Raw genomic sequence first — 27,741 nt, 5'->3', positions numbered from 1 at the left:
GAGGGGCTCACCGGAGCTCGACACCAACAGTTTTCTTAAAGCGCCAGGCGCACAAGTGCTCAAGACAGTAATCCAAGGAGGAAAAGTCCAAAAGAAGCACACCAAAAGCACAATCCACTAAAGAGTCTGCCCTCCTGCAAACTCCACTTGCCTTCACTTCGCCCTTCTGTAGACTGGTACCCCTCTCCTGGCTACTGTAACGGTCTTCCCACCTGTCTGCCCAGCATCAAATGGCCCATCGGGATTAGCACCCTGATGTTACCTTTCCAGATCCTGTCAGGGATCACCTATGAAGCTGTGGTTCCCAGCTAACTCCTTGGGTAGATGTCCTATACTCTAGGGAAGGGGAAGGTTACAACCCTTCTCGGAGACCAAATGGTGTGGGGGGGGGGAAATCTTTCCTGGGCTGGGCCCAAATGTTTGCTTTGGGTGAAATCCAGTCCCAGACGTCAATACACATAAGGTGCTGGCAACTAAGCGGACAATTAAATGACACCAAGAGGTTTTGGCCGGTATAACTGTGTCAAAGCTAGATATGGCTTACATTTAGATTTTATTCTGCCACAACGCCCCCTGGTAGCACTCAATTATATCATTTAGATAAATGCTACCCACTGTTAAAGGCAGTCCCTGGATCTTGGAACTTTGGGTTCCATCTGGTTGTTGGCAGGAATGCACTGGTCACTCTACCATGTTGCCAAACGACAAGGCAGCTGCTATAGGGTGGCAGTAGATGGGCTCAGCAGTCACATGTTTGCACATGGAGCATTATGAAAGTGGTCCGATTAGCAGACCCAACTTCCAGAGACAGATTTAGGCGCATCATTTTACATTAAAAATCAAAGACGCTCAAGCTATGCCACCCGCACAGATGGTACCCTGTCACTAGTCTTAGATCTCGAGGAGCCAATGTGGCTCTATGATTACTTTGATAGTTACAGATTCAGGCCTTAAACTGCTGAATGTATTCCTCAGGGTAAGCAGATATCAAGGGATCAAACCTCCGACAGCGGATATATCCCTGCAACGATCTTGCAGTCTCTGGCCACACACAGTAGAGCCATCTCTCAGGGTAATCAAGAGTGTAAAGTGTTTTTTTTCTGTATGCAGCAAATATGCACAAGAAAATCCTTGGCCCTCTAACTCTATGATGCCTTCATTGCACATACACTCTAAGCACTCATATGTCGGACCAAATAGAAAGTCAAAACAAAAATATTCTTCTATCCCTTTTCTCTGTAAAGCTCCCCCACACACTTTCCTTCAGAGATAGACTGTCCGAAGTGTATTATAGGATATGATACTGTACTTAAGCATCATTATTTACATTTAAATATACTTTTGTTGATCCTAATTATGACATGGCTTCTGATGAGATTTTCTGCCCATTCGGTTACAATCCGATAATTGGGGTAGTTTATGTTTGCCAGGAAAAATGTAAATATAACATGTAGGCTGTTCTTTAATAATTCAGTATAGCCGTCCAGACATGTCCTTTGTTCTGTGTCGAGAAGAGAAGAGAAGACTAATTAAACTAGAGCAAATGTTTCACCTCAACACATTATGGATTTAAGTGCACTTCCCAAAATGTTGTCTCAGCACCTCACATGTTTAAGTGCTCTCAACAGCTTGGGCTCAGGGGTTCCAAGCACCTGCTGGGTTGAAAGGCTTGCAACACCTTGTGGATCGAAAGGCACCCACATTACCTGGTCTGAGCACCTCAAGTTAAATGGCTCTTAACACCTCAAGAGTTCAAGAGCTTCCTTCTGCACCTGGTCCCACTGCTTCAAGTGCTCGCCCCAGCACCTCTTGCTATCCAGTTGCTACTTCTTCCACACTATGACCCTTCCTTCGAACACACAACTTCACACCGAGTATGTCCTTAGCTCATCTTGTTCATCTTTGTGGGCCACTCCGTTCATCCACCTCCTTACTTAGAAAAGGTTTCCTCCTGTCCACCCCCCTACCAAGGCAGGATTGGTCATTTTCCCCTTAGACCTTCCTCTTACTTTCGAGAGCGTATACCTTTCAGGGGCAGTTACATAATCTCCGATGGCTAATGTGGTCCCCTAACATTTTCGTCCTTGGAACAGTAATGTCTCTCAGTGTCTCTTCTCGGATCTGCATGTTTGTGGCACAGTAAACACTTAACTATGTAGACAATAGACATGAAATGAACTATTGGATTGTGTAGCTATTAGTTGATTTATTAAAGGTAGCTAGGCACTGATCAAAGTTAGGAATAATTAGTATATCAGAAACTTAACTCGAATAGTGGGCCAATCTTTCAACTATGTTGAACAGTATTAGATCATTCCCTACAAATATGTCACCCTGCCTTGTGATCCTTTGCTTACAACACCTTACAAAATACAGGTGGTAGCTGCCCATTGTTACAATCATGGAAATGTGCACTAAAAATAGGAATATTGAAATTGTCACTCATTTTCTGCTAGCAACCCTTATACGCTAACCTTTCCCAGTAAATCTTGATAAAGTATGTCTTTATTACCTGTGCAACATGGTTTGGTCATGACCGTGTCACGGCAGAAAAGGGACCCCTCACAACCTGGGCCAGAAAGCCTGCCAGGGTCACCACAGTCAGTCCTGCCCCAGAGGTGGGGTGAGAGTTGGTAGAGCCCCAGTCCTACCCCCTACACGTGCCATGCTTATTGAATGTGGTATCTGTTATAGTGTTAGCTTGTTAGCTTTACCGTGTTATTATGTTAGCTTGTTGGCATTGCTGCGTTTATCTGTGCATCTCTGCTGCTGCTGGAATGTTATGTTGTCATCAGGCATTGTCAATGTTACTTTGTGGGAGTTCTAAGTTGGGCAGTTGATGGATAGCAATACGTATTGGAGCTGTGCCAGTATTGCTGGGGGTCTTCTGGTGTTGTATTTATCTCAATAAAGCCTGCTGAGATATCACATGCGTCTGGGTATATCGATCTAACATTGGCGACTAGGAGGATCTTTCCAAAAAGAAATAGCGAAAAAAGAAGACCGGACACGTTTAAACAAAGGCACCATCCTGAAAAACATGTCTCCCGCGATTTTTAGCTACCGGTGTTCGCAGTCGGGAAAAATCATGGTATTTCGTTGTAAAATCATTGACGCTAGCCTTTTCAATAGGAAAGGATAGGATTTGACTGCTACATGAGTGTTTAAACACAGGGGATACTATGCAACCCCTCCAGCACTCCATTGTAAAATGGTGTGTGCTGGGTCTATGAATTTGGAAAAGACCAGTAAAGTCAATTTCACTCTGCATTCTCTGGGAAACATTAGTTTATCCCAGAGAAGGTACCTTTGGGAAATCTAAAAGACATCCCTGTGTCACTGCACTTAGGGTGCTGTGTAACACACATGAAAAGATGATGCCTATGGAGTAATCTAAAACTCCATAATCAGAGAACACAAATGTAAAACACACATCAAAACATATGAAACAGTGGGAAAAAAAGTCTCACTCTTTCCAGGTAAAAAAATCAAGTCCTCAAAATAAAGCAAAGTTGCTGGGGGTCTCTAAGGTGAAGGGAATTCACACATTTCTGAGAATTCTCCCTAACAGCCAGCAACACCCATTTTGCCGCCTCTGCGGTATGTCCTAGGAGGAAGATGACTTGTTCAAAGTGCAAGAGGAAAGGACATTTTGCCAACTGCTGCAAAGAATGATCAATTCAACCAGAGGAGGGTCTTGAATGTCACTGAAGAAGAGGGACGGAAGTTGTCGGATGAAGACATTTTCCATAGGGTAATCATTACTGTTAATACCATAAATGTGGTGTGATGATGATGATGACTGAGCATCCTTATGCAAGTGTGAAAGTCAATGGAAAGGATGTCTTGATGATAGCAGACTCTGGGTCGAAGATTACCCTCATGTCTAGGGAGGTGTTTGAGAGGGATGTAGGAGGCGACGTTCAGTTTGTTGAAGCTCGATATCAGACCTGGTGGGTATAATCAGGATGCCATTGATTTGTTGGGATATACCATAGGACAGTTTGAATTTAAAGGACGCATGTGTGAAGGGAAGGTTTACGTAAGTGAAAAAAGACCTCACACTGTTAGGGTGGAGGGAGCAGAGAAAACTGAAGATCAGATTGGATCCCAATGAAACTGAGCAAGTATTACAGATTGGAGGTACTGCTGCGGGTAGGCACCCCAGGGTGTTTAGGAAGGGAGTTGGTAAGATCAAAGGTGTGCAGCACCAAATTATCTTGAAAAAAGGAAGTGTACCTATTGCGGCCAAATTAAGACAAGTTCCTCTGGCAGTGAGAGAAGGGGGCAAAAAGGAGCTTGACAAATTGTTGCAATATGGGATTATCGAAAGAGCGGGAGGAGTGGATTGGACTTCCCCGCTAGTTGTTTGTGTGTGGACTTACGCCAACTCAACAAGTTTGTGTTAGTGGACCGCCATCCACTCCCGAACATGGGAGAGATGCTATCAAGAATAGGGCAAGGAAGGGTGTTCTGCAAGATATATGGCACTGGCGTATCACCAGGTGGAATTGGAAGAGAAGTGTCGCAAGTTGACGGCGTTTGTTACCCATGAAGGGGTATTCCAATTCAATTCCTTTTGGACTTGTGTCTGCGTCAGCATGTTTTCAAAAGGTCATGGATAGGTTAGTTGATGGAATAAGTGGATTGTTTTGTTTTCAGGACGATGTGCTGGTGTGTGGGAGAACAGAAGAAGAGCATGTCAGACTTGATAAGGTATTGGAGATTTTTGAGAACATTGGCATTGTATTGAGGGAGGAGAAATGCAAATTTGGTGTTACCAACGTGGAATACTTAGGTCATGAGATATCCGTAGATGGAGTGAGACCTAAAGATAGTTTAGTGAATGCCATCAAAGAGATCAAGTGTCCTGAGGACAAAGTGCAGTTAACGTTGTTTTTAGGAATGACAGAATTTTATCAGAAATGTGTTTGTAGTTATGCTAGTAATGTGGTTGAATTGAGAAAGTTGTTGAAGAAAGGATGTGAATTTGTGTGGTCTACAAAGCGAGAAGAGGAATTTGTGAGATTGAAGAACGAAATTGACTTAGCGCGACCCCTGGGGCATTTTGATACCAGGCGTCGGAGCAAGATAACGGTTGATGCATTGGAAAGGGGTATTGGTGCAGTTTTGTCACAAGTGGATGATGGGGGAGCAGTGATCATTATTGCACATGCCTCTGAGTTTGAGGGGTGCCGAATCTCGTTATTCAGTGTTAGAGAAGGAGGCTCTGGCGTGCTATTGGGCCACGGAGAAGTTTAGGAATTATTTTTGGGGGTCGGATTTTGTCATGTGTATGGATCATAAGCCCCTGAAGGAAATATTGGAGAATAAAGGTTTGGACAAAGTATCAAGGAGGGTGGCCAGATGGATCACTCATATGCAGTGCCATCGTTTTTGTGTTGAAGTTATTCCTGGGAAGGAAAATATTCTTGCTGATAGCTTGTCGAGATTGAAAGGGAGGAGTGATACTGGTGTGGAAGATGAGAATATGGAAATGGTATTTGTTAACACAGAAGGTATTGTATCTAAGGAAGAGTGGTTAGAGGAAGTCTGTAAGGATGCCGCTTTAATGCTAGTTAAAGCGTACGTGCAGTCAGGCATGTGGCCAAGAAAGGTGGATGTTCAGCAGGAGGTGCTACCGTTTTGGGAGGTGAGGAATGAGTTAAGTGTGGTGGATGGAGTGCTATTCAGACGGGAGCGGTCTGTAGTTCCCAAAGGGATACGCAACAGGGTCATTGATTTAGCTCATGGAGGACACATAGGCATCACTAAAACCAAGGGTGTTTTGCGGAACGACTACTGGTGGCCTGGTTTAGACAAAGATATAGAGAGGAGGTTGTCGGAGTGCCAATTATGCATCTAAGGAGACTGGTGGAATCGGATGAACAATGGGGACTCTACATCCCTGACCATAGCAACAGATAAATTCCTTCAGAGTTTGGACTTTGCTCTTCTTTATTTCCTTCATGAGAAGCTATCACAGAGACAAAACTGTGACAATCACCACACCAATGGGGACCTACTTGTAAAAAAATGTTAATTACAATTAAACACAAAAAAAAAAGAATTATGCATCAAAATAAGGAAGGGAGAGGAAGCAAGAAAACAGCCTATAGTAGAAGTTGATGTGCCAGCAGTGGTCTGGAAAGACAGCCATGGATATTCTGGGCCCAGTGGATCTGGGTTACGGGAGAGGAAAGATTGTGGTTGTGATTGTTGCTTTATTTTCCCCAATGGTGTGATTTTAGTATTGTAAGTGACATTTCGGGTGAGGCTATGCTGAAGGAGATCCAGGAAGTGTTCTCTAGGGAAGGTATTCCTGAAAGCATTTTGACAGACAATGGATCTCAATTTACAGGTGGTTGTTTTGGTAACTATTTAAAAAGGTGTGGGGTGAGGCATAAGAAAACAGCCCTATATCATCCCGAAACTAATGGATGTGTCGGAAGAATGAATAGATGCATCATGGAAAGCATAAGAATGACCACAGAAAAAGTATGTGACAAAAGGGTTGCTATTCAGGAAAGGTTATTCGCCATGCGGATGCACACAACCACGGAAATAAGCCTGTTTGAATTGATGAGGGGCCGAAAACCAAACACTGCAGTCAGTCCTCCGTGGTTGGAGAGAAGCAGAGAGAGTGACTATGTGGTGGATGATGTGAGGAGAGCGTTGAAGAGGAAGAAGGAAGAATGGGTAGCCCACGAGAATGTGAGGAGAGGTAAGAAAGAACTGAGGGTTGAATGTGGGGACATGGTAAAAATCAAGTAAGGGGTAATAAGAAGAAAGGGCGAGTCATTGTATTCCGATCCTGTGAGGGTTGTGGCTGTGCTGCGTGGGGCGGTTTGTGTGGTAGGTGGTCAGGTGTGGAACAAGGATAGAGTAGCTGTTGTGAGGAGAGGGTGATGGTTGATTAGCAAAAATAAACAAAGGGAGATGTGTTATAGTGTTAGCTTTACCATGTTATTAGGTTAGCTTGTTAGCATTGCTGTGTTTATCTGAGCATCTCTGCTGCTGCTGGAATGTTACGTTGTCAAGCAGTGTCAATGTTCTATATCTAGGACGTGCTTGTTTACTTTCAGTGGGAGTTTTAAGTTGGGCGTTTGATGGACACCAATACGAATTGGAGCTGTGCCAGTATTGCTGGGGGCCTTTTGATGTTGTATTTATCTCAAAGCCTGCTGAGATATCAAATGCGTCTGGGTTTATCGACCTAACAGTACCACTATCACCCAAGGCCTGTAGAGCACTATACTCGCCAGTATATTCTTGGTCCTTTTCTTTCCCTGCACCCCTAAAAGCCTTCCGACACATTCTGGAATGGGTATTAATTACTATTCTAACTTCAGTCCTAGAATATTTGGGGAAAGTGCTTCATGTTTGTGGGAGTGCAAATTTGGAGAAACGTTGCTCCCTGGTGACCTTTTCCCAGGCGACTATAACTGGATACCATATTCTTTGTTTCACTGTAGGACTACCAGTCTCAGAAGGCCATAAAGAAATGGGAATTCAGAGTGTTCTGAGGAGCGGAGTGACCCAGGAACGGAAACATTGTCAACACGCACGTCCCAACAACAAAAGGGACTTGCTGCATCTCTGTGAGATCAGCCAAACAACTAAACCCTGCACCAGAGAAAATTATTCATCCACAATGTGCACAAAAGAGGCATGTCTAAATGCAGACTTTAAAATGTACGGGTGGCCCAATCCATGGGAGGAGAGAGAGTAAGCCCAGACTGTCTAGAGGAGTCAGATGAGCAAGGTAGCAAATGGAAGAGGGAGAAGTAAAAGAAAGGAAGTCAGAAGTATAAAAAGCCCATGAGATCCCGAATGATTGAGGGCGTTAGGATGAGGTCAGGTCAAGGTGGACCGAGAGACCAGGCAGGGGAAAGACAGTGGAGCGGAGCATTGTGGAGATTGTGCTGGAGCTTGTTGCACTTGGGGTGTTGGTGGTGAGAGTGGTCTCTAATTGGGGGAGTAAGGCTGTGAAGGCATGTAGGCTTGGTACACTGTGTGAGTGAGGGAGAGATATAGGGAACACGGTTGATTGAGTAATGGCAGTGAGGAGGCTGAGAGAAAGAAAGGAGTGGTGGGGGGAGTAGAGGCGGGGAGAGAAGAACAGAGAAACTCCCAGGCAAAAATAGTAAACCAGTGTAATGACCAAGGGACATCTGGTTACCTAAAGGTGTGGGCTAGTTACTTCAATTTCATATCAAATCCACATCATTGAAACTGGAAAAATGTGTAAAACATTGGTGTGGAATTCAAGAATAAATCTGACGAGTCCAGTCGGTATCTGGCTGTAAATACTTAACAGGACGGAAACAAGACTAACACATCCACACACAAATCAGGAAATTATGTAAGTGTAGAAAACAAGATTGCAAGTTCTAATTGTGGGCCAGCAACAAATACAGGATAAATCAGGCTTAAGATGGCATTGCAGAACAAACAGTAGAGAGTAGGTTTGGTGGCTGCATAAAAAAATATATCCCGCAAATTAAGGCAAGGAATTGTTGGCTTAGGTCGTGGCACAGTCCTAACAACTGCACTTTTTAAGACAACCATTAAAACCATCTCCAAGCGCTTCACCCGACAGAAGTCAGAACATTTTTCTATGAGCTAAACAAATTTGAATTATTAAAGTTTGGAAAAAAAGTATATAAATACCAACTATTTAAAAACAAAAGTAAGAACAGGTGAGAGAAAAGATGCAACCTGTAAAAACAATCAGTAGGAAACGATCAGGTGGTTGCAGAGGATGGGGATGATGAGGTGGTACATGATCCCCACGTTTTTTAAGTAAAGGGATTTTTTTAAGGAAAAGGCCAAAAGACATGCTTTTTGAGGGTGGGGCAAGAAAGTAAATCAGCAAGGTAAAAGAGAAACAATGGAATTGGAGAGGAGAGTGTGCCCATGTTATGATGCAAGCAACAACACAGTTGTGTTCAGGGTGGGGACCCCGATTTAGAGGATAGGAAGCATGATGGCACAGGGAGCAGTAGAGAAATGAGGACTTCAAATGTAACAATAAGAAATCACCAAGAAAAATGTGCACACTGAAAGTCATAGCAATGCAAGGTACATTCAAGCTTTTATTTTTCAAACCAAAACCCTACACTCCGGAAATCAACCTTAAAGTGATGGGCTTAAGGAGTGTCCAATTGCACAGTGTCTGTTCAGTGAAAAAACAACATTTACACAAGACACAGTTTGAATAAAAAGAACTCACCTGGCTTTTTTGGTGGAGCTCTGGTGGCTTTCGGCCTTTTTGTTGTTGTTGTGTGTAATAAGTCCCACAAATGGTCATCTAAAAACAAAAAAACAACCATTCTTCAATTTCAAACAATCTGTTGGTGGAAAGACGAAAAATCAAAACGATGTTGATGTATTAACTAAAAAAAGGCCTCAAATTGCTCGACACAAACAGTTGCTGTGAATTGGATCACAGGGTATACAAGTTTCACACACGTTTAAGGGGAGTTTACAGTATGCAGAGGCTGCAATTACCAACTAAGGTTGGTTGCTTATCTACTTTGTCCGTTTCTTCCTATGGTCAATGTAACTTCAAGTATTCTCTTTTTTAGAGAGTGAATCTTTATGTGGTGCATTGGTACGACCTGTTTGTGGACCAAATGTAATGCTAACCATATGTAAAATAAGGGCTGGCTCTTGGAAGCAGATATATATCCATGTGTCATAGTTAGCAGAGGTTTCAGGCTCATGAATTTGGTATTATTCATATTAAAGTAGGTTTGTTAGGGTCAGGGAGCGGGCACGACTATTGCTGACCATCTTCAACCATAGCCAAATTGGTTATGGCTCAGGTGTTCCTTTAGCGCCAAAGTTAGCTTTGGCTCACAGTTCGTGCTCTTAAATGGTGCTTCAGTGCCACATTTAGTGTTGGCCCATAGGGTGGATACATAGGTTTGGCTCACAGATAGTGCTTTAATGCCACAATTAGTTTCGGCTCAGAGTTCGCACCTTAGCATAATAATCAGTTTTGGCTCATTATCGAGTCATCTATGCACAATTACTTTTGACGTGCACATAGCTCTTTAGCACCACAATTGGTTCTAGCTCATAGGTGGCTCATCAGAGTCACCCATTGTCACTACGTTCTGGCACCTAGGATGCGCTTCAGCAATATCATCATTATTATTAAGTTTTTTATTGAGCGCAAATCTAGCTTTGGGAAGCAGAGTGCTTTACAATCATAGGGGGAAGAACACAGTGAAGGAAGTAGTGAAACAGGGAGCGGGGAACTAACAGATCTGGTAATTTGGCACCAAGGGATCTACAAACAGCCAGAGGAGGGAGCACATCACTCAGTCTCATGAGGGGTGGGGAGTTGCGGGTGTGTGGACATGGGTGTTAGGCAGGGGCCATTCCTTGAAGAGGAGGGTCTTGAGCTCCTTCCTAAACAGTAAAAGCAAGGTGGCGAGTCTGATGTTGACGGGAGGAGGTTACAGAGTCTTTGAGCAGAGATGGAGAAGGCCTGTCTCCTAGTTCTTTCATTCCTGTACCAATGGAGTTCACATCTGCACATGTTATTACATATGGTGGATCACAGGCCTCTAGGGGTACTGAGTTTCTCAGAGAGGTAGCTTGGAGACTTCAAGGTGACAGCCTTGTAGATAATGCAGCAAGATTTGGAGATGATACATGTTTGCAGCGGGAGTCAGTGTAGTTTGATGAGGGCCAGCGTGATGTGGTCGAACTTGCAGAGTCCTCTGTTGCGTCATATAGCCACATGCAAGACACATCTCAGTGATGTCATGGCAGTCGGCGGTAGGCCTTGAAAAAGGGCATTGCTGCCACCCAGGTGGGAGAGCACCAAAGCTTGAACAGCAAATCTAAAATAGTTTTCTGGGATGAAGGGCTTCATTACTAGCACGAGAGAACAATGGTACCTAGACGTTTGCATCTTCCTTGCTATGTGCTGTTTGAAGGAGAGATCTCTGTCAAGGTCAAACCCAAGGGACTTGGTGGCCAGCTGGGGTGCGTATTGGTGGATGTGTAGGTTGTGTGGTGCATGGGGGGTTCCGAGCGGTTTTATGTATAGACTGAATATCACGGGGGAGAGGATGAATCCTTGCTGTCTCCATAGGGTTGGATAGAGTTGATTGTCCGGAGGAAACCATTTGTACAAAATGGTGGCGATTAGCAAGGTAGGATTTGACCCAGCTGAGGATGGTTTTGCTGATGGTCGGTGAGTGTCTGGTGGTCTACTGTGTCAAATTCTGCTGAAAGAACAAGGAGAACAAGCAGGCAAGGTTGACCACCATCAAGGATTTTATGGGTATTGTCGTTACCTTGATGGTAGCAGTTTCTGTGCTGCATCTGGATCTGAATCCAGACTGATGGAACTGAAGGAGATTGTTGGCTTCAGTGCGTTGGGAGTTGCGTGACTACTGCTTTCTCAAGGATCTTACCTAGGAAGGGAAGATTGGACATATCCTCTAGAAACCAACACTGGAGCCCGCCGACTTCAGCAACTATCGCCTCATCACCAGTCTTGAGGGTTGAGGGCAAAGTGCCTTGAGTTAGGGAGCTGTTGTTGATGGTCAGGTAAGGGAAGAGTGCTTCATTCGGCAGCGTCTTGATTATGGAGGCAGGGAGGATGTTATTCATGTACAATGTGGCCTTGAGGGATGGTAGGGTGCAGTGAGATCTTCCACAGAGAGTGTGGAACAAGTTACTTACCTGTAACCTTTGTTCTCCAGCATGGGTCTGGCATGGATTCACATGCTCATGAATATTCCCCGTGAGGCTGGGAATCCTCGGTAAAGAAAAAATCAGTTTCGTTTCTGAACTGTCTTTCGCCTAGTAACCAATCACTGGTCTCTGGGTCATACTGCCCCCAGCCAATGACTGCCCTCTACCCAAGCCCCTCCTCTGGCAGCCATGTTCAGATTTGGTAGCACGTAAAGTGGCAGTAGGACCAACAGAAGAGCCGCAGAGGGGTAGCCGGGAGGGTTCGCATGTGAATCCATGTGAGACCCATGCTGGAGAACAACAGTTACAGGTAAGTAACTTGTTCCTTCTCCAGCATGGGGTCTGGCATGGATTCACATGCTCATGAATAAAAGAATACATAGCAGTACACAGATGCACAACCACGGTAGGTGGCAAGGCTCAACATTAAGCATTTAAACAACTCAACATTAAGCATCTCTTAGCTCCTCACCAGGCTCACCTTGAAGCGAACAGGTTGAGCAGCACTGCTTTGCTGACTCTGGGCTCCTCCCTGGAATTCTGGTCGACGCTAGAATTTCATGAAGGTGTGTGTCGACCTCCACATAGCAGCCCTGCAGATGTCCAGCAGGGGCACACCAGACAGGAACACTAATTGCAACGATCGCTCTGGTCTGATGGGCTCTCGGACGGCCAGGCAACGGTCGGTTGGCCAACCGGTGACAATGGGTGATTCAGCCGGAGTGCCATCTGGAAATGGAAGCCGTGGAGAGGGCCTTCCCTTGGTTCACAGGGCCAAAGTTCAGAAACAGCTGTGATGTCTTCCTAAAACTCGGTCCACGTAGAACTTCAGGGCTCTAGCCACATCCAGCAAGTGCAAAGTCCTCTCAGCCGGCGACGAAGGCGACAGGAAGAAAACAGGTAACACCAGGGGCTCATTGAGATGGAAGTCCGACGGCACCTTGGGCATGAATGAGGGGTGCGTCCTCAGCACGACACACGTTGCATGGAATGTCAGGTACGGAGGCTTACAGGAGAGGGCCTGGATCTCTCCCACTCGTCGTGCGGAGGTGATGGCCACCAGAAACGCCGCTTTCAACAATAGGAATTTCAGAGGTGCCGAATGCAGAGGCTCAAACGGAGGACCCATGAGCCTAGTCAGCACCACATTCAGCTACCACGCCGGGGCCCGAGACTTCACCAGCGGGAACGAGCGGAAAAGTCCATTCATGAACTCCTTCACCAGGCGATGCGACCATAGTGATGATCGTCCCGGAGTTCTGGTGTAGTGGGAGATAGCCACCAGATGGATCTTGATAGAAGCATGTGCCAGCCCCGCCTTGGCCAGGAACTGCAAGTAAGACAGCACTTGAGGGGCCGTAATCCGTAGAGGGTTAATCTGCTGTGCTGTGACAGTGAACCTCTTCCATTTATGTCCATAGCACTTAAGAGTCGAAGAAGCCCTGGCCTTGGCAAGTACCTGCTTGCAGTCCGCCGGGATCTCGTATCCTCCAAACTCTAGCGCTGCAGGAGCCAGGCCTGCAGGTTCAGCGACCCCGGTCGTGGTGCAGAATCGCGCCTCCTTCCCTGGCGAGAATATCTGCGTCCGCCGGAAGCTTGACTGGAGGGGATGCTGACCTGTCCAGAAGGTCCGGGTACCATATCTGCCTCGGCCACGCTGCTGCGACGAGGATTATCCTGCACAGGGACCATCTGAGTTGACTGATGAGTCGCAGAAGCAACGGCAACGGTGGGAACGCATAGAGAAACAGGCCGTCTCAGGGGAATGAGAGCGCATCCCCCCATGCTTCCATGCTGGGGAAACCTGCTGGCGAACCTACGGCACTTGGTGTTCGTCGCCGTCACAAACAGATCGATCTGGGGATTACCCCATTGTTGAAAGAGCAGGTCCACCTGATCCTGCCGAAGTTCCCACTCTTGGCAAGCGGGCAGCTCCCTGCTGAGTGAGTCGGCGACAGTGTTATTCACTCCTGCTAGATGAAAGGGTACCAGGAACATCCTCTGGGCGACGGGCCAGTGCCATAGGTCCTGCTTTTCCTTGGAGAGAGCTGGGGATCTGGTGCCCCCCTGCTTCCGAATGTAGAACATCGTGGTGGTGTTGTCAGTGAAGACCCGCACCACCTTGCCCTTGAGGGACAGAAAGAATGACTTGAGGGCCCAAAACACAGCTCGGAGCTCCAGAACATTGATGTGCAACGGTCCCTCCTCTTGGAGCCAAAGGCCTCTTGCGTGGAGATTTCCGGTATGTGCTTCCCATCCCTCCAGCGAGGCGTCCGTCGTCACCGTCTCCTGATGTGCTGGGGTTTGAAAGTCTGTGCCCACCGCGAGATGCGCGGACACCCCACCACTGAATTGCTCGACGGAATGTCTCGTTGAGGGCAATCTTGTCCTCGAAGCTTCCCGCCACTTTGCATCCGAGTGTCGAAGAACTCCTGCAGCGGCTGCATCCGCAGCCTGCACAGTCGAAAAAGGTAGATGCACGACGACATCATGTCAAGCAGGAACTTGATGAACCTAACCCTGGCAACTTTCATGGTCAACTCAGTTGTACAAAGCCCAGGATGGCTTTTATCCTGTCCACCGACGGTGAAGCTAGGCGCGCCACGTGTTAAGCCTGGCTCCCAGGAACTGAGTGTCTTGTGATGGCTCCAAGCAGGACGTTGCATAGTTTATCGAGAACTTCAGTTCTGTGAGCAGGCGGACGGTCTTCGCTGTGTGTTCAACGGCAAGTTCCCTTGACTTCGCTCGGATGAGCCAGTCATCCCGATAGGGGTAGACGTGGATCCCCTGTAGGCGCAGTCGCGCCGCCACCGGCCCACGAAAATAAGGCCCAGGAAAGAAGTCTCTGACTGAGCTGACCGAGCGTGCCGTGCTGCGGACAGTGCAAGGTCTTTATGCCCTTCCCTTTCCAACATTTACCTGCCAACGACCCCTGACTTCCATCTGGTGAGTCCGTTGCAGATTGTTATATTAACATTGCCTACAGACTTGTATGCGGTTCCCCACGCCATGTTTTTCTAGATGTCCAGATTCAGATTGCATCAATCACTCCTGCTACACTACGCTGCACATGGACGGCTAACAAATAACAAGCTTCTTCATTCCTACAGCCTCTACATCTGAGCACTGACATTGCTGCAAGCCCCAAAGCCCTATCAAAATAACACCTATTCATTTGGAAACGTTTGCAGAACGTATATTTATTCCGACATGCATGTACATTGTACCCTTATCTTAAATGTAGATATAACGCGTTATATTATATAATAATCGGGTCTGCCCATGGATCCATGGCCTGCCGACACCCACCATCATGTTTTTGAGTCACGCAAACATTGCCAGTGAACCCAGCCTCTTGCGCATATACCGATCCCCGTCACCCATGTATACACTGCAACCACTATACTCACGTTGAGCCTAGCAGATCTCTGCGGCCACCGTGTATATAGCTCCTAAGTTATGGAACACAGCAATCTTACTGCCAACCCTTCCTAGCTTGCTGCACTGCGCTCACTTGGTCAGTTTGTCTGCTCCACTAGCCTGTGCCGCCAGCGACTGTGTAATCACTGTACCTATACTATGTAATTACTGTACCTATACTGGGCAATCACTGTACCTATACTATCTATCTATGCCTAGCTTATAGCTCTGTAATTACTATACTACGCGACTACACTGCCAACCTGTCCATATCAGTCCTAACCTGCTACCCCACTGCGCATGGGGTCAGCAAGGTTGGCTCTATGCCAGACAGTGTCTCCTCGCCCCTAGCGATCGCGCTTTATTGTGCCTCTATTACCTGCATTCCTCATCCATGCCTAGCCCATAGTCTTGTGACCACCTCCTCCTTGATTAGCCTAGGAACCTTGAGATAATCTCCCTCACCCTGTCCCCTCTGCATCATTATACACTATTACTAGAAACGTTAGTGCCTTCACCTGATGCTGCCCCACTGCACTCTTAGCCAAATGTACCATTTTGAATCTAGGTGTTGCCCCACTGCATTTTTAGCCATTTGCACTATCTTGAATCTAGGTGTTGCCCCACCGCATTTTTAGCCAATTGCACTACTTTGAATCTAGGTGTTACCCCACTGCATTTCTAGCCAATTGCACTATTCTGAATCTAGGTGTTGCCCCACTGCATTTCTAGCCAAATGTATTACTCCAAATCTAGGTGTTACCCATTACATCCTTAGCCAAAGATACTCCCTTGAATCTAGGTGCTGTTCTACTGCTTCTTAGCTCAAGCACTCTACCCTGATTCTAGGAGCCGCCCCAGCTTAAGTGTCTAACCTTGACTCTAGACGTAGCCTTACTACACTTTGGCCTGAGTGCTTTATCTCGAATCCAGATGCTGCCTTACAGGCCTTCCCCACCCACCTAGTTCAAACCAACTATCTGTAAGCCACAGCCTGTGCTGCTGCTCTCCTAACTAGCCCCACATCTTAGGCCACCAGCACTGTGTATCCACGCAGCCAGACCATGATCAGCTGGCTCGCTGTTATGTTCCCCTTCTGCATCACGCTGGACAACGTACCTTGCAGCGGTAATAGTTACATAGCCTACAAGGACGGCCTAGCCAAACTTGGTTGTCGTAGACACCACACCAGCCCGTGTCCCACACCCTTCCTACCATCTCTGCCCTCCTTCCTACCCATTCACCACTTGCCCTCTACATCCCCCATAAACATGGACATCCCAGCCAACGCTAACATCACCCACAGCCTCCTTAGACCCAGCTCTCAAGGCAGTGCTCCACCCATTACTAACCCAACCACACCAAACTGAATACTAAGTCTCCGGCCACACCCAAGCCTCCCGGACCGACCTACTCCTTCACCCCCAACGTCACGGCCCGCAACAATAGACTAGGCACTAGGCTCCCCATTACAATTAGCAGGCCCAGTGCCAAATCTAACTCCAAAACCAACAAGAAGCACAAGGCACCTAATAAGCCCATACCACTCCCTCTAAAAGGAGCTTTACTCAATGTTAGATCCCTTGCTGCCCACCCTACGGAAATCGCTGACATCATCCTAACCAATGATCTTGATTTCCTAGCATTAACAGAAACCTGGCTTCATGAAGCGTCTGGCCCACACTTATCGCTAGCCATCCCCGACAACTACTCTATCCTCAGAGTTGACAGACCCAACGCTAGGGGAGGAGGCGTAGCGATCATCTACCAATCTTCCTTAGACTTCAGATCAGTCTCCTCAGTGTCACTCACATCCTGCTAGCTACTCACAGCCAAGCTGCAAACCTCCCCCACATGCACAATCACATTTCATCTCATATACAGACCCCCAGGCTCCCCCCACCCCTCCCCCGAGGTCTTTGAAGAAGACAGCACATACCTCATTGCTGAAAACTCCAAGTTATCAGCACAAATCATTATCCTCGGAGACCTCAACCTTGGTTACTTCGACCCTAATGACGTACCTGCTGCATCTCTAGCGATTGCCCTAACAGAACATGGCTTCGCACAACTCAATGTCCTCCCCACCAGACAGAAGGGCAGAATCATCGATTGGGTAGCGACCTATAACTGCAACACAATCTGTAAAGACCCCCAACCTCTATAGCATGGACGGATCACCACCTCATCCTTTTTGAGGTCAACACTAATCATGTGATACCCAAAAAGTGCCCCATGGCACCAGCCTGTCCTACTAGAAACAAACACAACATCACTGCCGAGGCCCTACTACCCCTGGTCCTACCCACCCTTAATGCACTCCCAGACAATGCGGATTTAAACCTATTGATTGACACCTTCAATGACTCCATGGCCAAGGCGATGGATACCATTGCCCCACTGAAACTACGCAAAGATAAACCAAGAGCTCATCTGAATTCATGGTACACCCCCGAACTCAAGTCACTCAGAAAAAAGAAAGCTAGGGCACAACTAACATGGAAAACTAAGCCCTCTGCAGAAAATAAATCAAACCTTACGAATATATCTTCTTTATATATGAGTGAGATAATTAGCACCAAAAAAGAGGAATACAACATTAGGATTGATCAGGCAGGATCCTCCACTAAAGAATTATTAAAAATTCTAAAAGAACTAGAAAATCCCAATCCACCTTTAGACACCTGCTTGAAAGACAAACCTTGGTGCACCAGCATCCAAAACGCCCTTAACAACAAAATCACAGGACTCCAAACTAAAATAAAGGACAAACGCCAACAACTTTCCAACAACAAGTTTACCAACCCTGACGCACCAACGCCAAACACCACCAAATCGGGCTTCACTTTCAAGAAAGTAACTACGGTAGAAGTTCAAAAAATCATCACCTCCTTAAAAGCCTCGAACTGCAAAGGGGACAGCTGTCCCACCCAGATCATAAAAGACGCAGCTAGAGATCTATCTCCCTTCATCACTAAACTTATTAACCTATCATTCATCAATAACTCAGTCCCCAGCAACCTAAAACAATCATGGGTTCTACAATCTCTAGACCCAGCCATACCCACCAATTATAGACCCATCACCACAGTCCCATTCCTATTAAAAATCCTGGATAGAGTCGCCTACATCCAAATTCAGGATTACTTGGAATCCAACCAACTGCTAGGAATACGTCAATCTGGCTTTAGACCTCAGCATGGACCAGAAGCTGCCCTTGTTGATCTCAAAAGTCAGATTGATGAAATCAAAGACAAAGGCAATGCCGCGATCCAACTCCTCTTAGACCTCTCAGCGGCCTTCGACTTGGTCGACCACAAAATCCTCTGCAGCCATCTAGCATCCACAGCTCACTTCTCCTCTGCCGTCACCTGGATACAATCCTTTCTGGCAAACAGAACCATGCGGGTCTTCTCCACAACAGCTGCAGCTGACCCCAACCCCATCTCTTGCGGGGTCCCACAAGGCTCCTGTGTCTCCCCCACTTTGTATAATATATTTACAAAGCCACTATTTGACCAACTGGACCGTCTGGGTGTCACCTACACAAATTACGCTAATGACACCCAGATACTCCTCACCATCACTGGCAACTACCATGAAGACGTCACCCGGATTAACGAAATATTCTCCATCATTCAGGCATGGATGGCCTTTGCCTGAATGATGAGAAGACGGAGCTCCTCCTTTTCGGCTCTCCTAGTAACTTGTCTAAACTCAATCCTAATTAAAACAACATCATCATCATCGATGGTCACACCATCCCTATTGCCAAAAGCGTGAAAACGCTCGGCTTTTACCTTGATGCCAACTCTAACCTCTCAAAACAAACCAACATGATCGCCTCAGCATCCGCCTACAACGGCAAGCTTATTAGGGTCAGTAGGCCCTTCCTATCACCCAACAGCTGCCTCACTCTCGCTAGAGCCCTCATGCAGTCCAAGCTGGACTATTGCAATAGCCTGTACCTAGGTGCTAACCAATCTATAATTAACAAACTACAGGTACTTCAAAACAACGCTCTACGTGCAGCACTTAACATCCCCCGGTGAGAACACATCTCCACGGCCAGGAAATCGTGCAAATGGCTCTCCATACGACAAAAAATAGTTCTGAAAACCATTTGCCTCACATACAAGGCTTTGAACCACCTAGCCCCACCATATCTCACCAATAAATGTACCATGAAACCTGCCACTAGAACCACTAGATCCTCCAACACCTTATGCTTGACAGTGCCTAGATTCTCCTTAAAAAAAGAGCTGGATGGGCCAGCTTCACAGTACTTGCCTCCCTACTCTGGAACACACTTCCACTCAACATTAAAGCCACTGAATCCTTTCAGATCTTCAGGAAACATGTTATCGGCTGGCTACTGAACAAAGAGTAGCCCCATAGACGTGTGGTTCACCTCCTCCTGCTTAAATATATTCTGTGAACTCTGCTAACAGCTGCTGTACTTGTAATTGTAGTACCCCGAGATATGGGCGTACACCCCTTTACTGCTTAACTAGGATTGTATACTCTGTAAATTGCTGTACATTGAAACTGTATATACCATAGTATGTAACCGTCTCCTTAAGCGCCCTTCTACCTCCGGGTTTGGAGCGCTATATAAAAGAAACCAGTGCCAGGCACTTGGTGAAGACCTTTGGGGCCGACTTCAAACCGAAGAGAAGGACCATGAATTGGTAGTGCCGCCCTTGGACCACGAAGCGCAGAAATGTTCGATGTCCCTTGTGAATGGGGATGTGGAAATAGGCATTCTCCAAGTCCAGCGACGACAGGAAATCAACTTCCTCCAGCTGTCCCAGCACGTGCTGAAGGGTGACCATCCGGAACTTCTGGGATTTTATGTATTTGTTGAGGCGGCGAAGATCTAGAATGGGCCGTCAACCGCCGGTCTTCTTTCAGACGAGGAAAAACCGCAATTATACGCTGGAGCCACTTTGGGACGCATTCTATTGCACCCTTTTTCAGCATTGCTCGCACCTCTAGAAGCAGCTGCGGAATATGGTTTTCTTTCCTGGCCACAGGTGGGAAATGGGGACACTTCCTTTGGAACTCCAGAGTGTGTCTGTGGGCCAGGGTGTTCAGCGACGACGGCGATCTCCTCTGGCCTTGCTGCGGCCTCTGTAGGCCTCCTGGGACGAAGAACAGGCCGCTTGACGGTATGAAGAGCTGCCACCAAATCCTTTGGAGGCACCTTGTGACTTGCCTCCGGAGGACCGAAAGGACGGCCGTCGTCGGAGCGTGCCCAAGGCATGGGCCGTCTCGGTGTCTGCCTTGATGGCCTGCAGTGACTCGTCCACTGCCTTGACGAACAAGTTGTTCCTGTCGAGGGGCATGTCCATGACCCTCGTCTGCATGTCTTGACAGAAGTCAGTGACCCTGAGCCAACCACGCCGGCGAACGCAAACGCTGTTGCCCATCTGGCAGAAGCTGGTGTCGGCGATGTCCGTGGCCACCGTGATGGCGTGGTCCAAAGCCACCTTGCCTTCTTGTAAAATTTCAAGGGCCTCCGCCCTTTTGTCGTCTGGGAGGAAGTCCAGGATGGGGGAGATTTTAAACCACAGCTCCCTATCGTAGTGGGCCACGATAGCAAGAGCGTTGGCCGCTTTAATGGTCGTCGCCGCTGACGAGATGACCCGACGTCCCATAGCATCCAGCTTCTTTCCCTCGCCGTCCGGCAGGGAAGTGGAAGCCAATGCCGTCGCCCCTGCAGATTTCTTTTTGGCCGCCGCGGAGACCACTGAGTCCGGGGACGGCTGCGTTCTGAGGCACATAGGTGCAGAGTCTGGAAACTGGTATTTCTTCTCGTAGCGGTCTCTCTACGCTGGGGCCAAGGATGGGTTCTTCAGGAGTGACAGCCCTTCGTCCCAGATGTCGTCCAACAGCGGGACCGAGAGCATGGTCTCCCTCTTGGCCTCTCGTTGCTGATAAAGGAATCTCTCCTTCTGCTCTTCGGGGCGCAGCTGAAAAAGCTCTGGAGGTCCTAGCGATCATGGCGTGGAACGAGCCAATCTCATCGGGAGGAGAAGCTTAGGGTGGCGGCGACAGGAGATCTGTTCCGTCGTCGCCACCGTCCGCCGTCCCCGCCGTCTCAGCCTCATCCATGATGATGGGGTCTATGGTAAATTGGAAGGGATTGCTGAAATGCGGTATCCATGATGTTACTGGGGTGTGGTATGGTTTGCATTGAGTAGTGTTGGTAGGGATGGCCTGCTGGTATAGAGGGGTGAAACACATTTGAGGGAGTTTATCTGACGTTAGAGGAGCAGGGGTTCTGGTCCTGGTTCATTCGGGTCCGCACAGGTTCAAACAGGAATTGCCCTTTTTTCATCTGCCTCATCATTTGTTTTGTCTCGTGGATGGTGTTTTACTACCATTGTTTGTGAAGGATACTGTAAGAGGTATAAGGGATGTGACATGCTACACACAAAAATAACATTGGAGGCAAGTGGGGCTGGGAAGTGAAGGGATACTGCACTCCCTCTCGCTATAGTAAACGCCAAACTGTTGGCGTTGTCAATAGTTGTTTTTTAAACTCTGTATTTTGCAAGCTAAGTACTATAGATCTTGGTGTGTTGACCTCCACAATCAAACACGTGAGATGCCAATTTGGTTTTAAATCACTTAGTGCATTATCACCCGTTGGTAGTTAAAGAGGTATTTGCATTTCAGGTCCCATTCAATTTAGGTGTGTGGTTGTAAGTGGACAAACTGAAAACTGCTTCTCAAAGATGCAATGACTTGTGCAAACCTACACTACATTCGTGTGAACCTCTACTAACAATCGAGACCCTCAACAGCTGCAAGATGGTGAACAGATTTGTTGTGAATATCAGAGGATAGAAGCTTGCTTATACATTTTCCTTACTTTTTCAAGAGTGGCTATATTAGTCCCACCTGTGGTTGGAGGGATAACAGAGCGGTAGACAGCGTAGCAAAACACCTCACCCAATCATACACATTGCAGATAACAGCCTGGGTTCATAAAGGCTCAAAAAACCATTTGATTTGCAGGTCCTGGTACCCAGGGCTGCCCATGCAGCTGTCCTGCATGTTTGGGAATTGGTAAACACTATAGATGCTATGTCATCTCGTTGATCGAATGAGTGTGGAAAACTTAAGATAGAAAAGATCAAAAGTGCTTACAGCATTTTTTGATGGAGATTCAAACATGAAAGGATGATCAAAAATCCCCTGCCCTGTTGAGCAAGAACAACATTTTTCACTACATCTGTATTGTCCTTCTGATAATAAAGACAAGGTATGATAAAGAAATATCTTCTTACACAGTGGTGGTCTTAGGGTGTATACGCTCCTCAAATATGCAACAAAGGGGTTATGCTTGTGGAAGTGGCTGAACTCTGAGCAGTCTTTTTCCAAGGCCAAAGGGCTTTCCTCCTCCGGAAGGACCACTATACACCATAGGGTAACACTGGAAATGTGGCGAGTAATAGGCTACTAAGAGCAAACAATAACTCATCGTATATCCTGCACAAAGCTTCATCTCAAAGCTGTACAACATAATGTTGGTCAATCAGTCTTGGTTAAAGTATATGGTGATGCTCCATCCAAAGTCTGTGCAATGTGTTTAGCAACAAAGGAGGATGAAGATGTTCAATTGCTTTATTCAATCATGCAACACAAATGTGCCACAACTTGCACTGATGAACATGCTGCACAACAAAGCGTAGATGTGTATCTACACCTTAACAACTATACCAGTGTTTAAGGGAAACTTACCATGCACCCACACATAACCACTAACCACTGAGCAAAAAGCAGCTTAAAAAGTCAAGCAATTCAAGGTTATCTTAAAATGGTTAATATATCAGACACCTCTCCACTTCCCAGCAAAAGTGTGCATGTCCCCTCATTAGCCATCCATACTACATTATTTAGAAGTGGAACAAGCAAAGAAGTCACGCAAGCAGATTGATGCCAGCATCTTTTCATAAGGTACAATGCAGTAGCTCCAGTTCACCTTTTTTCTTCGGTGGGGGTTTCGTCACAGTTTTGCTTGGCGTGTCGAAGAAATCTGACAGATCCAAGTCACCTGTTAAAAGTACACAGTGCATAAGTAAATAATACAAAATTAAGGTCTGTAACCCTAACTCTACTTTGCAGTTTTAGTCCTAGTCACAAGACACTTACCCACTAAACGTGGAGGATACGCCATCATTTATTATAATAAATTAACTCACGAAAAAACTCAAGCCTCTCCTATAGCTCTGGGCACGTGTCAAAAGTACTATGTCAAAAGTCCTCTTGGTCTCCGCCTTCTACACATTCCCAAAGTTCTATAAATCTACTTGGCAACTTAAGCCGCATTCCAAATCCTTCAATGCAGACCATTTCCACAACGTACCATCACATTGAACTCCAAAGCCATTCTATTTCCTGTCCAGTCTCACAGCACATTCAAGTGTAAGCTGGTCAGGTAGCAGAGTGGGTTACATGTCTGCTGATCCAATCTGCAGGTCACAGGTTTGACAGCAGGTATTTTCAAACCAGACTTTCATCTTGATCAAATGGAAAACATTAATTCAGGGTCATCAGAGGAAGTTACTGTCCCTTTGTTTTCCCTCCCCAGGTCACTGACCCCCGCGGGCTCCGTGATCTAATATGCAGATTAAATCATGGAGCCCGCGGGTTCGCAGAGGGTGAAAGACACCTCGGGCTCAGTGATAGCAGATAGATCACAGAGCCCGAGGTGCCTTTCTCCGTCGGCAAAGCTTTATAAAAGATGCCTTGAACTGTGTACGTTTCAAGCCATCTTTTATAAAGGTAGAAATATTTCTATGTTTATAAAAGACGGCTTGAAACGTGCACAATTCAAGGCATCTTTTATAAAGCTTTGTCGACGGACAAAGCCACCTTGCGGTTTGTTTTGTCCGTCATGCCTTGAATTGTTTACGTGTCAAGCCATCTTTTAGAAACATATAAACATGTTACAAATATCTATGTTTATAAAAGGTGGCTTGAAACGTACACAAACCATAGTAAGGTAAGCACACAAGTGTGCATAACTTACTATGGTTTGTGCACTTTTCAAACCACCTTTTATAAACATAGAAATATGTAACATTGCTATGTTTATAAAATATGGCTTGAAAAGAACACACACCATAGTAGTACGCATACAAACATATAAATGCTCACATACATTTATATATTTGTTTGCGCACCTTACTATGATTTGTGCACTTTTAGGCCACGCCCACAATGAAAGCCACGCCCCCAAACGAGGGCCCCCCCTCAATTTCTTACCCCACTTAAAGCACTGCATATCCTAAACGGAGGTGTACCACGTGGCTACTTTAATATTTTGCTAAGTGCAAACCCTTATCGAAAAGCAACCATTTGTCTTTGCTACTACAGAAGTAATCTCGAAGCAGAATGATCACAAACTACCTTGTTCTAGATCGGTCAATACATTTATTTAGAATTTAAAATTCTTGGTTTAAAACGAAATGTATACTATTAGTTTGCAAACAAATATACGACAAACCTACATGTCAAATACATGTAAATAAATTATATGCATTTTATATTCATTTCATGAGTGACCATTTTGACCAGATTTACTGTACATGTTTTAACTAAACAATTTATAGAGGCAGTGCGATGGTAAAGAAGAGGTGGGTGGAATAATACATGACAAACAAGTCAATAAATAGACCAAACAGCATTAAAAGCACAGCCGGCGCAGTTGATTACGATGGGATGCATAGCTTTTTTGCATCTTCAGGAAGACACTGTTTTTTTGAGGACTGTGTAAAAGATGGCCATGGAGATAGCTGTGCTAAGGTCCAAAAGAAGAGCATTCCATCAGAATAAGAGCCTGTGGACAATCAGGTGTATTAAAAGCGTGGACTAGTGATGGAAAGGGAGATGGGTAGCTCTAATTAAAAGAGGGCGGCTGTGCATTCACTTGTATACTAGGCTGAGGAATTTGCGTGCAGGGCCTACCCTCGTGTACTGCGAGACTGGCTGCAGAAATTGTAGGGGAGGATCTAGAGGAGTTCACATGGGCGTCAAGGTGAAGTGGAGGTAGTAGGAAGGACTCTTGGCAGGATCAATGTATGGACCTTTACGGTATTGGAGCATAAGGATGACTCACATTTTGAATAAGGTCTTTGGCAAGTTAAATATGAAGTAGCATCTTCTGGAAGTCCACAAGGTCATAGGCAGACAGAAGGTGCGGGTAAAATGATGACGAACTAATAAAAAGGAGATTTTAAATACTATCACACAATTCGTATCTATTATGCAGCAGCCATTGTTCCCTTCCCTGCACACTCGCCGAAAGCGCTCATGGTTCCAAAAATATGTAGCATGTTTTAATTTGACTTTACCAAGACTCTTATATACACGAGGAAAGTAGCTAGCATTTTAATCTTGGCTTCACACAGACTCAAACGTATTAAGAACTTCCCTTCCCTGTTTCTGCGTGAACGGTTTTCTTTCAACTTAACTTCACAAAAAGAATCCTTTAGGAACCTTCTATCCTGGTTCCCGAATGCAGTTTCACCCGGAGCTGCATGCACTTCAACAGGTCTTTAAAAAGACTCTAGCCTGCTTTATGAAGGGATTTCCCAATTAATGGCGGCAGCATCTCAGCTGGCTTAGCAAGAACCCGTGTATGCATTAAGAACTCCATCACCAGGTTCCCATATGCAGCATGTTTAGAAAGACTCTGTTGCTTGGCTCATCCGGGCTTCACAACAGCTCTTGTATGCTTTAGTAACTTTCTCTCTTGGTTCCTGTATCCAGTGTCTCGGATCAGACCCAGCCTCTGCAAGGTTTTATCGGAGTCGTGTACACTCAGCACTGGATTCTCTGGCACACTGTTGGCTGACTGCTCTGCATTTGTCCAGAATTGGGGGTTTCTCCACCATTTCCCCCTTTCCAGGCTTCTCGGTATCCTGCTTTGTGTTGCAGGACCAGGCCGGCTCTAGCACTCTACCTCACTGCAACTAATCTGACATGATCAAAACTCTTAGTATCAGTGTTGATGACAGGGCCAAGAAACACTGTCCATTTTTCTATAGCAATGGGTGTTAGGCAGAAACCTGTGCAGTTCCCTTAGGGACCACTGCAAAAGATTTAGGACTACAGGTGGTTGGCAGTAAACCCAATTGGTAGCAGTCTGTACCACCCAGATTTACCTGGTAGCTGTGACTGAGCAGACAGACTTCTCTCAAGATGAGTTAGGCAGTATATAGAGTATACACAATAGGTACAGAGACACAGTAGCACAAGCAAACACTGACCAGAGCTTTGGTGTAAACGTATATAATTATTTATTTAAAGACACACTTGTAAATTACACTAGCACAAAGAGAGGTAAATAAATTCAAAACACATTCACTATTATATATATATACAACCCTAATTACTTATTCGACAAGTCTTAATGAGAAACACCACTTATTTTCAGACAGAGGTGAGCGCTCAACATAAGATGACACTCTAATAAATTTATTAAAAAGGGAGGGAAGAAGGCAGAGTTATGACACAAATGTCAATACTTTTCAAAGAACCACAGTGAGGCAGGTTAGGCAAAGTCTACTGGGGAGCAAGGAAGTTCAAATGCCAGGCCCACTCTTAGAGAGAGCAACCAAATGTGTCCAGGATCACACAGTGGGGTTATGCCCAAAGAGTCTTTGTAGGAAGTTCACAAAAGATTGAGATCAAGTCAGGAAAAGTTAGTTAACAGGTCCTAGGCTAGCCCAGGTTAGAAAGTCGAGGATTTACTGTCACCCCGAACGATCTGTCGCAAGGGAAGCCAGGTGGGACACAGTACCTGAAAGTGGGAAGAACGCTCCCGCAGGGGCAGTTGATCCTGGCAGCGGTTGCAAGTCGGTGTTTCGTCCAGATGAAGAGGAGGTCTCGACGTGGAGGAAAGCTGAAGGTCGTTGCGCTGCCAGGGAAGAAACCAACCGTGGAGTTTCCCGGTTACAAGGTACCACCCTTTTCTTCGCGGTAGTGGTAAACCGTGGTATTCCGGTTGCCGGGGTGCTTGGCACGGGCAATGCGGCCATGAGATGGTCCAGGAAGGTGAAAAGACGGGCAAACTGGTTATCCCCACCAGTCAAAGGAAGAAGACTCTCCGGGCTGGAGATCTCTGTCGTCGGGAAAAGTGGTGAGACGGTTCTACAGGGCTCCACCGGTGGTGTCGTCGTTGCAGGTCGGCTCAGCTTCTGCCTCCTCTGATTCTTTAGGTCCTGTGGCGACTTCTGAAGTTCCAGTCCCCAAAGCCCTGCTTTTATGCAGAAAACCCCCATTCATTCAGCCTAGCTGTCAATCAAACATGCTAAGTGGGCCAATCACACAAGAGTGTGACTTGAGTTGCCGAGGCAACTCAGTCCAGGATGCCTAAACCCCCTCCCACCCCTCCTGTGGTACCCAGACAGACCGAGTGGCACCACTTTTGGAGGCTTCTGTGTAGAAGCCCGCCAAAAAGTGGAATAAAGGGCTCGACTTGGGTTGAGTCACAGAAGCGAACACAAATGCCATTTTGGAACCAAGTTTCGGCAAAAATTACCAACCAGTGAATTAATATTAATTTAATAAACCAGCGGTATG

At 46.3% G+C, this 27,741-nt stretch overlaps 1 protein-coding gene across 2 annotated transcripts in view; it reads right to left on the bottom strand.

Moving 5' to 3' along the window:
* CD99L2 (CD99 molecule like 2) overlaps positions 1–27,741 on the bottom strand; it is a 629,818-nt gene that overhangs the window by 271,114 nt on the left and 330,963 nt on the right. For both annotated transcript variants that reach the window (XM_069612743.1, XM_069612744.1), the window contains exons 4-5: positions 23,135–23,206; positions 9,236–9,313 (exon numbers count right to left, since the gene is read on the bottom strand). In XM_069612743.1, the coding sequence (XP_069468844.1) occupies positions 9,236–9,313; positions 23,135–23,206 (150 nt within the window). The remainder of the gene's footprint in view (positions 1–9,235; positions 9,314–23,134; positions 23,207–27,741) is intronic.

This window comes from Ambystoma mexicanum, chromosome 5p, assembly GCF_040938575.1.
Source record: "Ambystoma mexicanum isolate Mex_15411 chromosome 5p, UKY_AmexF1_1, whole genome shotgun sequence".
Taxonomy (NCBI): domain Eukaryota; kingdom Metazoa; phylum Chordata; class Amphibia; order Caudata; family Ambystomatidae; genus Ambystoma; species Ambystoma mexicanum.
This window is presented reverse-complemented; position numbering and strand designations above follow the sequence as displayed.